At 31.8% G+C, this 13,552-nt stretch overlaps 1 protein-coding gene across 1 annotated transcript; it reads right to left on the bottom strand.

Annotated features, from left to right (window-relative positions):
- Positions 1-435: 435 nt before the first annotated feature.
- Positions 436-12,009, bottom strand: LOC107448439 (uncharacterized). The gene is made up of 4 exons (XM_016063621.3): positions 11,897-12,009; positions 5,250-6,640; positions 2,252-2,422; positions 436-1,041 (listed from the first exon to the last, which is right to left on the bottom strand). Exons 2-4 carry the CDS (start codon positions 6,600-6,602, stop codon positions 850-852), a joined length of 1,716 nt encoding a protein of 571 aa, XP_015919107.2. The 5' UTR covers positions 6,603-6,640; positions 11,897-12,009; the 3' UTR covers positions 436-849.
- Positions 12,010-13,552: the final 1,543 nt, after the last annotated feature.

The following is a 13,552-nucleotide window of genomic DNA, read 5'->3' as shown; positions in this document are numbered from 1 at the left end:
AAATTAGTCAACTGATGGCGCTGTCAACTGGGGAAAAACTATAAAACAGTGCAAAGTGACGGCCATTTACAGATCCCCCGATAATTTCATTCAAATGTATCTGTATTATTAAGTTTTAATATATCATTACTAAATCATTCAATTATTCATGCCTATTAAGTTTATATATTCTATCAATTGTTATATTTCACTTAACCATGATTTGAACTGCTTTTGCAGTAAGCTATTCAGTTACCAACTGCCTTAACCTCCTTCATTTATCTACGCCAACAGTACCAGTCGCCCTAGAGCAGTGTTCCTTAACCTTTTTGATGTAATGGACCCCTTTTAAAAAATTTTAAGAAGTCACGGACCACCCCCCTGTGAAAAAAGTAATTGCAAAAATACATTATTATNGCATAGCACAGATTAAGAGGTCTGGTACCTTACCAACTACAGATCGTCGTCGTCTCCATTTACAGAAACGACGGAAAGTTGTCTGTGAACAAGCTCTGCTAAATTTTTTTACTAATTTTGAAGTACGAGTATTATTGTGAGAAACTTAGTTTCTTAAGCAGAACACATTAAACCATATACATTTACTTAGCTTTAATTGATTTTTCAAATTAACGGGAATTTATTGGAGGGGGCAACTAATAGGAAAATAAAAGCCAACAATTTTTTGTTTAAATTAGAGACTGATTACTTTATCAAAATTGAGTAAGTACCGAAAAAAAGAAATCGAGTTTTTTTCCTTTAGATAGATTGTCTTGATTATCTTATGTTTTCTTTCTTCTTTTTCTTTCTTTCTGAGTGAGTTCTAATCTTGAGAGATTGTTTTTAAGGATCTGCTCTTTGGAGGGTTGTACATCAACGACCTTGCTGTTGTTCAAGTTGATGAACACGGTTGCGATATTCTCCCTTCTTTTGGTTCCAAAGGTCTGTGATGTCGCGTAAATAACGAGATGCTTCCTGCAGATTTGACTCCATAAGTTGAATTTGTTTTCTCAAGTTGTTCATCTGGGCAGTTTTCGCTTGTTTTTTAGTTGTCAGATCTTGGAGCTAAAAAGGAATACACTGTTAGAATATTTAACGAAGAAAGTGGTTAAAAAAAATGTATTCAATTGCCATTTTTTTTCATATATTCAAACATAACTGTCAAAAACCATAAATAAGATGGTATTCAAACTATTGACTGGGTGAAAAATCATTCATCGCACCAACTAAGTCCACCTAATCAAACCACTAAGTTCCTTGCAGCTGGGTCAGTATTAGGATTGGCAAAATGGGGGCTCGAATCGACACGGAAATATTTCCTCCCTTCCCATCAACACATGAAGAGTTTTGAGTGTCCTGCATTCCCAAATTTGTATCATGTACTCTCAAATGTCCGTTATCTAAGGAAAAAATTATCTTCAATGCCCAGTTACCTAAATTAATTTTTTACTGTTTTAGCACCATGCTAGTTGCAAATGGTTTCAAAATCATTTATTTCAGAACCATTAGTTTCAAAACCGTCCACTCAGTTAACGTCCCAAAAATGATAGACCATTTAAAAATAAATTGAAGGAGGATTTCGTTAACGTATAAACTTGCAACCAGATAAAAACTTACTGTTTCATGAACTTTTATTTTTTTTACAATAAACAAATAGTAGAAAAATCTATTTTTAAATATAAGTAGACAGTAATTGCAAACAATAACATTTCTCTATATTTTTTCTCCTGTTAGTTTAAAAAGATTAATGGTGCATAACAAGCATATAAATATGTATTATTTCCAACATAAAGCTAAGTTTCAGAACAACATAATCGAGGGAGTTAAAATGCTTAAATCGAATCGTAATTTACTTTAGATTCTAGGAAAAGTGTTAGTTTCCTTCATTAATGCTTGGCATCCTTAAAAAGATGAAAGTATCCAAGCATTTTATCAATTTAAAAAAAATAAGAGTTTCATAAGTTAATTTAAAAAAAAAAAAACAATCTACTCATGATGTAATTAATAATTAAGTTTATTAAATGAATGGAACTTTAGCTCAGGAATTGTTAGGATTTGGCCTTACTGGGAAAAAAAATAGAGTTGCTTTTTTGCATGCTAGCATTAGTGTGGAAACTTCTTAAATGTTTTTCTGTTGGTAGATACAACACAGCATTTTTAAACTTTTGAGTTTAAACTATTTCGTAACTGTTTTTTAAAACATTTTACAAACGAACTTCTAGCACAGCATCGTTGGTAAACTTTAAAAAACAACTTATCCCAGTGTAAAACTCACCAAATTGCCACTATCGATCATTTCTTGAATTCTTCTAACCAAAGCTTTCAGAAGAACAAGAGGTGGCTCTATATTGCTGTAATGTACTTCTGGGTGAATGATTCGGAGAACATGCTGAAGTATTCTTCTCATTTCCTCATATTCCTGTAATTTAACAGCCTTTTCGGTTTCCTGCAAGAAGACGAATATTATTTATCACACTGTTAAAGCAAATATAATTTCAAAAGAACAAATTATATGATAAAATAATATAATATTTTTAAATGAAATGCATACTTGTAAGTGGCAAAATTTAAAGCTGAAAGATTTCGAAAGGAAGATATAAAAGAATGTTGTTCTAGTGATTCGATTTCTTTTTTCTATATTTTATACTTACTAGTTTGGTAGCCTTTATTCTACTACTTTGTTCCCCTTTATTCGTCTTTATTCAACTACTTAGTTCCCTTAATTCGTCTTTATTCGATTATCTTATTCGCCTTTAAATTAATATATTCAACAATAATAATAAGATCATTCTTGAGAGATTTGCATTTTCTGTACACCGTTTAATTTTGCAATTCGTTCAGAAGAATAATATGTTATATTTGAGCTAAATCTCACATTTGAATCTGAAGAATTGAGTTTGGAAACTGAGTTTGAATATTTCAACTACACATATATGTTTTTATTTTTTTAATGGTAAACTCATTATAGGTGAAAAATTATAGGCTTGAAAATTATATTATCACGCATCCGTATATAAAAAAGAATTTATCAAAATATTAAACAATATTTACACGGCTGTGCATCTAAATATTTAGCCAGAAATACTGTAAAATACCGCCTAAGCATACTCAAATTTTTGGTGCAAATTGTCATGTTGATGGATGAGGATGAATAAGTGGTATCGAAGAAGTGATGGAAAAAAAATCTATTTTATTTAATAAAACCGTTATCTTATTGAACTTTTTGTATAAATCAGAACTTGAAGAAAGTTAGCATATTCTTTTTTATTCTCTTAATTCATATTTATTTTACTTTAAAAAAGTCTGCTTCAATAGGTGTGTGCTCTCCTAAGTTTGCGTTAAATTTAGATCCATTATAAATATAACCTCTATAAATATAACCCTAATTGTTTTACACGAAAGGAAATAAGCATGATGCCTAAAGCAGGGTTAAATACCTGATAAGATAATAGATACTTTTGTAATAGGTACTTTTAAGATAATAGGTAATAGGTACTTTTGTAATTTTTCATCTACAGCACATTATGAAATGCATCAAATAATTGTTTAACAATTTATTTTATTATGTTCTATTGTTTTCCTTATTAGCTAACTTTTCTTTGAGGCTAGGAATAAGGCTTTGTTTAAAAAGAGATATAGTTGCCAAAATTGTAACTTTTGTTGACTTTTAAACCGTTTAGATATGATTTTGGCTTTACATTTCAGGCTCAATATCTAACATATAAGTTCAATAGCTTCTAGAATTAGTTAGTTTTTTACACATAATTTAACTAGCTGGAAAAATAAACTCATGCCAGTTGCACATGTCTGTAAAATATGAAATCATACAGCACTTTTCATTACTCATTTAATGGAATGTGAGTCTGTCTACCTGTTTGTGTATGTTACAGTAACCAGGACACGCAATGCATCTTTTTTAACCACTGTATAACACATTCAAGCCATTTAAACTGTACTTCATTGAAGCAGATGAAAAATAGTTACGCAGTTATCTTGGCCTGATACCATGGCCTGATATTGTGGCCTGACACAATACTAAGTTTCTAATATGGTGACCAAGGCTTACAATAAGGCAACGACAGTTGAATATTTTGTTCAAAGTTTTAAGTTATCTGGCATGTTGCCCACAAAGCCATTAGTTTTTTATGAAACTGACTTTTCGCCTGCAAAAAATCTAATTATGGGAACGAATCAATTAGATCCAAGAGATTCTCACTAAGCAATTAAGCAAACAATATGCTTCAATGCTTTCTTTTAAACTTCAGGTTTCATTTGAAACAATTTCCAAGATTTCAAATCCTAAGTGGAAGGAAATTGTTTCAAAATCACAAAGAGTTAAAGTTTCAGCAAGTAGCCCTTATGAAAATCAACTGGAACTATCAAATCATCTTAAACTCAGCTCAGAAAAGGTTAAAGAGCTGCAGATGAATATAAAGTTAGAAAAAACTGAAATTAAATCCAAAATCCACAAATTCAGTTCAAAAAATAGAAAACAATAAGCTAAAATTAAATAAAAGAGCTCCTTAATACAAGTAATTGAAACTGGTCAGATGTATATTAAACCAAGTACCCACTTTGTTACTGGCTGATGTGATAATTGAAGTTAACCCTGACAAAAAGTTTGGTTTGTATGGTAGACTGTATCAGTTGAAAATATTGTGTTATGTGTAAATTGGCTTCAAGATATATGCGTCGGTCTGGAGTCAAAAATAAAAAGTTTTGTATGTTGCACTTAAAACATAACACAGCTTTTCACCTATCAAATATTAAATATATTGATTAATTGGAAAATTAATGATTGTCGTATAATTAATTCTGTTTTGATTTTCAAGTAAAAGTCATGCTTCGGGGGCTTTCTAGCAAAAAACTGTTATGCTTTACGACCATGTCTTGAATTATAATTCCATTTACTGAGTTCGTTACAATTCAGACAATATAGTACTGTATTTCACACTTAGTAAACATTTGATATGGGTCTGTTTAGTTATTTGCTTATTCATTTTTGCTCAAATTTTCCAGATCAGTACAACTGGTGGTAGTACGAGATATGCAATTGGTTTCCTAAATTGTACCTTTTGCAGACCTTGTGGAAATAATTAGCTTTTACTACTAAAATCATGAATATTATTGCCAAAGATAATCAGATAACTGAATTTCCTCTTTAAAATATTCGTATTTTACCTATCTCCTCCCTGTTACAATTTATAACTGACTTGCTGTTTAATTCTTATTCATTGAGCTTATTTTTATCATTTAGTGTAAAAAGAAAATACCATTTCTGATGCGGTCCAATCATGTTCGGGAAAAAAGATCAAGTCATCATCGGATTGTCTTGTCTGCCCACTTACAAAGTCATAATAATCAGCATAAGCTCTGGGATAGAGATCAATCAGATCTCCGGGCTCCGGTTCATATGGCTGATGTACTGTTCTTACAGGTTGTCTTGGTGGTCGTGAATAAGGAGTTGAAGTTATTGGCGTCCTAGGGGAAGGACCAACCACTCGTTTTTTCGGAGAAGAAACTTGTGGTATTCTTGGAGATTTCGTTGAAGGTGTTCGAGTGTGAGTTCTTCCTGGAGAAGCAGGTCTCACTGGGGCTGTTCGAGAGGGAGGTCTTCTTGGGGAAGCAGGTCTCATTGGAGGTGTTGGAGAGGGAGGTCTTCTTGGGGAAGCAGGTCTCACTGGAAGTTCTGGATAGGGAAGTATTTCCGGTCTAGCTGAAGGGCTTTTCCGAGGATCTAGAGATGGGTACATCTTTGCTAGCATTTGAGTCCTTGGAGAGATTTGCGTTCGGGGCACACCACGTTCGTCATCATAACGTTCAAGCATCTCTTTCGTTTCTCTGAGTAATGTTTCAATATCCTGTTGATCATGAGGAATCTGATGTCTTTGTGGAGTAGTTCTCGGAGAGACTTGAGGTGATCGCTGTGCTAGCCACTGATCATACTCTGTTTGATACCTTTCAAGCATTTCCGCTGTTTCGCTAAGAAATTCTTCGGTTTCTTTAAGTTTTTCTGGCCAATCTTCCCAACGTCTTGGTTGCATGGCAGCATATTCAATTTCGGCTCCCGTCGGAGATTCTAAAAATGCATCCATGGGAATTCTTCGCGAAGTTGTCGGAGTTTGAAAAACGGGAGCCCTTGTTCGTTGAGCACCCATACCGGGAGCTCTTGAATCTAATCTTCTACCGCTAGTATCAGAGTCGAAACTTGGAAGATCACCAACACCGATTTCATCTAGAAAATCGTCCATATCCAGTTCTGTTCTTCTCATAGTTGGTCCTGCTTTAGGACGTGGAACGCGTGCGGATGCTGTTGGTTGCCTAGTACCAGTTTCTGATTCAAAACTTGGAAGTTCATCGATACCCATATCATCCATTAATTCATGGAAACTTTCATCAAGAAATCCGGCTCTTATTGGAGATCTAGGTATTTTAGAATCCGGTGATCTTCTTGGTGATTGTCGTACATGACTACCAAGAGCAGTTGATTCCAACATATCACCAGGATCAGAATCGAAACTTGGTAATTCTCCGACGCCGATATCTTCAAGAAAACCAGCCATGTCCAATTCAGTTTCTCTATCTTGTATTCTACCCCGTGTTCCATATTGAGGATGAGAAAACATATTAAAGCTGAAATGTAGCTTCGATTTAAGAATTTAGGCTGAAAAAAAAGAATTGTTAGTATAAGATCTGGCTCATTATATAAACTCCAAATATATGAATTATGGTAAATAGGTGCAGACGAGGCATTTTTAATAAAATGACCGGAGTGTTCCCTCATAGAACAGTAAATCAGCAATAATCAATAAATAATTATTTATCAACACTGGGAAAGTATGCTAATCGGCACTGTTTATGCATGTAAATGATTCTAATTTCTTGTAAAAATGCATTATTGTTTGTTGCTTTTCCTTAAACGCTTTACATAATAAAAATAAGTAAAACACGCTCTTAGAAATGAAATTCATCCTATCAATTTAAAGATTAACAGTATTCAGCATCATTTGGCATGATGCTGTTTCTCTCTGAAAACTTATGGTTGTAAAAGTTAATCACTATCGAAAGCAATTTTTTCATTTGGTTCTTAATACTAAAATTAATGAAGCATTATTGGGTTCAATAATAGCATAGCGATTTCTTTACGGCTAACTAAATACACTGTCTTAATTACTTTTGCTAAGTAAAAAATAACTGTTTTTTTACTTGAATTACTGTTTGTTTTTTATAATTCAGTTTTATCGAAACGCGTTTAAAAGGTATTAACTACAAGCAAAATTATTACGTGGTTACAGAGAACTTTAAAAATATTAATTTGGACAAGTAACTCTCACAAGTCAAACATAAGTTAATTATTGAGACTACTTGACATAATGCATAAAAACAATTAGTTATTAAAAATGTGAAAGAACACCTACTTGATTAAATGATGCTGCAACCTCGAAAACATTGATGATATTTTTTAAATATAGAAAGTAAAAAAATTATCTACAGTTTAAAATATTAATGGCTATAATGCTAAATTTATGAAAATATATTCCATTTATAATAAGTCTCAACCAAGAAATCTAATTGAAATTTTTGAATGATTCTTAGGGGATCGGGGACTAAAAAATTTTCTTTCATTCTAAAATTTGAATTTCAGAACAATAGCAAAAAAAGTTTTAAAGTCAAGAATATTTGAATTAATATTACTAGTTTAAATCAATAAAATGGCATAAAACTGATAAGATGGCATAAAATTTTTAAAATAAATAAGCTTGTATACTTTAAATTAATAAATATTTTCAATTAATTAATAAATTCCGCACCCAGCTCACACCGACCATAGTGTTGACGTATTAGGTTCAAATTACAAGGTTGCGAAGTTGAACATTAGTAGTCGTAAACTCAAAATTGGGTCGGCTGTTCGACGACGGTTATAAAAAATATAAAAAAATAATTATGCTATAGAGCCTTTTTGGCTCAGCGGATTATACCTTCCAATAAAGTAACCCAAGTTTGAATCCCGGCAATGATTGGTCCATTCTAATTCTGCTCCTGTATCGCATCAAGCACAGTGCTGACGAACGAAAAATACTCTCAGTGGTAGACGGATCATGGGTTAGAATCCCCTTATCATCAAGCTAACCATGAGAAGTTTTCAAGGTTTTCCTTTCTGTGTAGGGCAAATGTGGGTTATTCAGAATGGTTATTTTTTCTCATACAACAAATAACAGAAAATAAAGTTTGCTTATTTAGTGTCATGAATGTGTAGTATGGAGATGTCAAAACACCTATTATGCAGCAGTACCTATTTTAAGCACCTATATTGGTATAAGTGGCTGGGTGGCGCAGTTGGTTTATCGTCGGCCTTCTGAGTCCAAGTCTGCGGGTTCGATCCCCAGCCCAGACACCGGATTTTCGGGATGAAGAAAATCCTCAACGGCCATGTGGTATGATTATGCGGCATGTAAAAGATCCCTGGAGTGCCTTATTGGCTCCTGGCATTTCCGGCAAAATTAAATTCCTAGTGCACTTTAGCATCCAAATAGAGTCTCGGTGCTGCCATCTAGTGTGGCAGAAGCTAGACATCCAAAGTAACATAACCAACGGTATCTCACCCATTATGGTGGTCCTGAAAGAGTGGATACCACCTCTGGAGAACGCACTAGGTCTGCTTATCCGCAAGACCGATTGTGCAGCTCATTGGAAATTAAAAAATATATATATTGGTATAATAGGTCCTCATCACACCAGTATCTTTACGTCGACACCAGCTGTATCAAGGGAAACATTTAACAGGTCATCACTGGCGTCAGTATTAATTAGGCGATCTTTTACGGATTTTGAAATAAGCAAATTTCAGTTTACCAAAACTTATTATGAAAGTAATAGTGTTATAATAAAATTATTTCAAAAATTACAATTAATTTATTTTGGTATTAAATACAAACTAAAATTAAAATAATAAATTTTAAGGTAAGAAGCTGAAGCAATGGACAAAAGGTACGTATCTGTCTTTATATAAGAAATCACCATATTTTCATTGACAATAATGGTGCTTAATAAATTTTGGTAATAGGTTACTGTTATTTACTTTAATTTGTGTTTTATATTAGGTGCTAAATATGCTAATATCCGTTTCGGTGGACAGTAAGAGCCTAGTATATTGCAGATACTAGGTTTCTACGACCAACCGAAAGGAGTTATTTCCCAAGAGAACTGTTGATTATGTTTTCTTCTTCTTTTTTTTTTCAATCAAGAGTTCATGTCGAACAATAGCATTATGTCAAATGATGCAATAATACTGAATCTAGTTCATTTTTATTCGGATTGATGAGCTTCTAAAATCATGTGTTACTTAAACTAATAACGTAAAGTCCTCAGGAAGGGCAACAAATCTATATATATATATTTCTCTTACACGGCGACAAAAAAAAGCCTCATTACAATTCCCCGAATGGCAACGCTAGGATATCGACCAATGATTGCCGCTAAAAATGGCACATGCCAAATCTAGCTGAGGTGGCTCAGCATNGAGGGTATCTAATCAATCTATTAACATAAGATATTGATTTCTGGCGCTATCTATTTTGGTTATAAATCACGAAATAAAAGTAACCAGGAAAATGACAGATTTTCATGGGACAAACAAATTATTGACAGAAAAAATTATTTTAAACGAAGTTTTAGTAAACAATACCCTCTGCGTACAGTCTAGAAATGCTTACATAGGATAAGATAAAAAAAATTAGATTTTGAAAAATGTATGGGAAGTTTTGAAGCTAGTTATTATTGGAAATATTGTTTGGGACATGTCAGGAAAATGACATTTTGATATTCAATTAAAGTTTTTAAGTATGCAAAACAATCAATGCTAGTGCAGAGTCATTTTAAAATGCTAACAGCAATGCTATTTATTAATGCTATTTATATATATCTTGGAGCAAGGGACAGTGAATTGTCATGTTTCGTGAGAATCACCCAAATACCAGTAATAATAACCATAAAATTATTAAAGGTTGTACTAGTTTACAGTGTGTGGCCTCTTAGACTTGTATCATAAAAACGATAATACACGGGAAAAACTTATAAGAATTGTTGAAGACTCAATATAATTTTTAATTTTGGTCACTATGTGATTTCGTACTTTTCGGATTGTTGCACGTAAGCAAAAAGTACCCATAACTTCTGTTTAGTTGATACTTAGTTGATAAATTAAAAGTTGCAATATATTCCATACAGTTTAAAGAAATAAGATGGATAATCAAATGACTATATCAACATGATGTCATATTATCAGAGTAATTTTGTTAAAATTAGGTACTTTAATTATTCCTGGTAGCATTCAGCAAAATAAATATCATGTCGTATTTAAAAACCAAAATACCACACAGGGTATTTAGAATATAAGAGTAGATTAATTATATGTATTGCAAAGTTTTTCTTGTGACATTAGTCAATAAAACTCTTCCCAACAGCTCCTGGCGATTAAAAAGTACTCCTCTTTTCATAAAGAAACTATGAGACTAAAACAAAATTAACTCTAATCTTTGTTTCATTGAAGGTTGAACTAAACAATAACGTTTAATGATGAATAATTATATTATGGACAAATTAATTTTTATAATATGGAATTAAATAATAGAAGTAATGTCTCAATTGATTAAAATTTCAATGATATCATGGTATAACTAATGATTGATTCCTAATTTTTTTCCTTACAGACTGAAACAAATAATAAAGTGTATGTTAAAAAAAGATATGTATTGAAAAACAATGTAAATCTGACAATATTTATTGATAAGAATCGCTCCCAATAACTACCTATCGTTCAGATGTTATTTGCGTGTTTTCATATGGGGAAAATAAGTAAATATCTGTTCTCAAATAGTAATGACGAGATTTTGATGAATGACGAATTGTATTTGTCATGACTGATTAACACTTTAAAATGTGCAATTGAATTGTTTAACATAATTCAAGCGTTTTATTTTTGCTAATCCTTATTTAAGGATAACTGTTTAAATCTCCTCAACTGGTTTGTCAGTAATAAGAAGACAGTAGTTCTATGGTATTCAGAGAATTGAGGCAGTCACTTTCCAGGCAAAAGAAAGGGCCTTTTTTCTCATTTTTCCATTTTCCATCTAATTCCAGACTTCCTTTTAATAATTACAAATGTTTAATAAAGAACATCTCCATGGACTCCTTCCACGAAGAACTCAAAAATTGCTATTCTAATAAACCATAGCTTAAACATATTCATTATGTCCCTCAGTTGCCTAGGACGAAACCTGACGCCATGAATCTGGACATGATGGCCTGAATAAACATCTATGTTGCATCAACGTGGTTCCTAATCCTTTTTGTACCTTTTGTGATCCCCACGAAGAGATGAAGATATCTCACCTGTTTAGATGCCCTGCTCTTCCTGGGTTTCAGGACATCTAATCACTGGCTACCTTGCCTACAGGACTGCTTTCTTTCATTTATAGATTTACTGTTATCTTTTTGACATTCAATTGTCTTTAAATGTGCCATTGGAAATTTAAAAAAAATATGTAAAGATATTATTTTGATAAAAAAAAAAGTACATTGTCCGATACATGTCAAATTAAACATATGAATCAAAACTAATTAAAGTCTCGAACTTTTGTGCAAGAAATTATCTTCTTATGGATTTAGCACTAACAACAAAAATAATAATAGGCAATACGAAATAATTTTTTGACACCTTGGTTCATAAACATTTGAGATACTAATATACACTTCTTTTGGTTGAACAATGATGCATTATTCAAGTAAACTAAACAAAGTAAACAAAATGGTTCAGTCAGTTCTAAAAATAAAGTAAACAAGTAACAAAGACCAAAATGAAACACCCTATTTTACTTAAAACTTAAATAAAATTATAATATTTTGAAATCATATTACTTACATTTTCTATTGATTGAAACCAATTAAATTATTGTATTAAAATTTAGCTACTATTCCTGAATTAAAAATTTTTCAATGAAATTAAATGATTTGAATTTAGAATCTTTTATAATTATCTGTATTTTGTGTTCATTAGTTCATAGCGTTATTTTGATTAAAACTGCTTGTGCTAATTTCTATTTTTATGTTCTACTAGATAATGAAGGAAAATATGCCCAAAGAGTATAACAAAAAGGTTTATGTGCTTGATGTAATATGAATTTAGTATCAAATTACGTGGATATATTACAAATATGATTATATTATAATTATAATATTTTTTAAAAGACTTATAATTTTTATTCATTGTGTGTCATGTTGTACAAAAATACATTAGTAGTAATATAGTGGGAGTTCAGCAACAGTCGAAATCAGAAGCAGCAGCAAACTGGGTTGCTGCTGAAAAGGGGAAGGGGAGGGGGGAGGCAGGTGATGGAATTATCAACTCTAAGAGGAGGGTCAGTCAACTATAGTAGAGGGTCTTATCGGTTTTTGAATTTTTATCATTTATTTCCCTTCTTTATAAGTTTTAGGTAAGAGTGTATTTTTTCCATTTTTATGGACTTAGAAAATTTTGAACTATAGTTGATAGTTATACCCGCTTGCTTGTTTCTGCCCAGTTTCGTTTTCTGCTTNATTGTGGGTAAACGGTTAATTTTCGATTTTTAATAAAATTTTTAAATTCGGAGACATTAAAGAAAATAAATTTTCTCATTGGTTTAACGGAAGCCATTGTTTCAAAATAGGCCAGAGACGATTCAGTTTTCTCAAATATTTTAAAGATAACACCAGTGGTGTTTGTTAGCTTTTAGCTCTAATCGAAAAAGTTGTTAATTGAGGATTCTGCAATATTTTTATTAGTTATGCCAGGTTATCTGAAAGATCAACGTGATCGGGCTAGCATAAGCAGACTACGTCACCCGATTAATATTTTTAAGGTTATCTGAAACCACATGTTAATTTTGTTTATAGTTATGCTTTTGAAATGGGTTCTTATGTAACTAAAAAAATTAAAATCAACGGTAATTTAAATGAAAAAAAATAGGGTTTTAACTGAAGAGAAAAATTAAGGGAAAAATAGTACTAATTCATTGAAGAGAAAGTAATAAAATGTAATAGTTACAATTTGAAGTAAAAAATAGGCTATAGGAAAACTAATCGAAAAATGGAACTAATTCGTATAAGAGAACATTCAAAATCAGTAAACTAATATTGATATCAATGATGCTTAATTATTTTTAATGCTAGGTATTAACTAAAAATAAAAAAGCTATATACTGATAATCTAAATTAATGGAGAAAATGTAGTACTTAATCGTTACGGGATGCCGTACAAAGTCGCCATAATATTATTGACACAAATACTGCGCATTTCTATAATAATTTTCTGGCGACCCCTCGAAGAAATACGTATAAGAGAAAGTAGCTTGAATATGGTAAATTATTAATATCATGAGTTTGCCTTGAGAAACAGCATTGTGCCAGATAATAGTGAATAACACAGTTAACCTTTATTTAGTAGAAAATTTTTTTGCTAATTTTTTTCTAGATAACACACGTTAGCTTATTTCAAATTTTTAGCTGCTTTGGATTTACTTGCGAAAAGTGCTTATTATTC

This window comes from Parasteatoda tepidariorum, chromosome 3, assembly GCF_043381705.1.
Source record: "Parasteatoda tepidariorum isolate YZ-2023 chromosome 3, CAS_Ptep_4.0, whole genome shotgun sequence".
Taxonomy (NCBI): domain Eukaryota; kingdom Metazoa; phylum Arthropoda; class Arachnida; order Araneae; family Theridiidae; genus Parasteatoda; species Parasteatoda tepidariorum.
Note: the sequence above shows the minus strand (reverse complement) of the source record. Positions and strands in the feature narration are given on the sequence as shown.

What these genes read in the sequence shown, in the direction of transcription:
- LOC107448439 (XM_016063621.3), bottom strand. Translation starts at nt 6,602, where the DNA reads ATGTTTTCTCATCCTCAATATGGAACACGGGGTAGAATACAAGATAGA. An exon ending in ATTGGACCGCATCAGAAATG is followed by an intron (nt 2,423 to 5,249) that starts GTATTTTCTTTT and finishes GTCTTCTTGCAG; the next exon opens with GAAACCGAAAAGGCTGTTAA. An exon ending in TGATCGATAGTGGCAATTTG is followed by an intron (nt 1,042 to 2,251) that starts GTGAGTTTTACA and finishes ATTCCTTTTTAG; the next exon opens with CTCCAAGATCTGACAACTAA.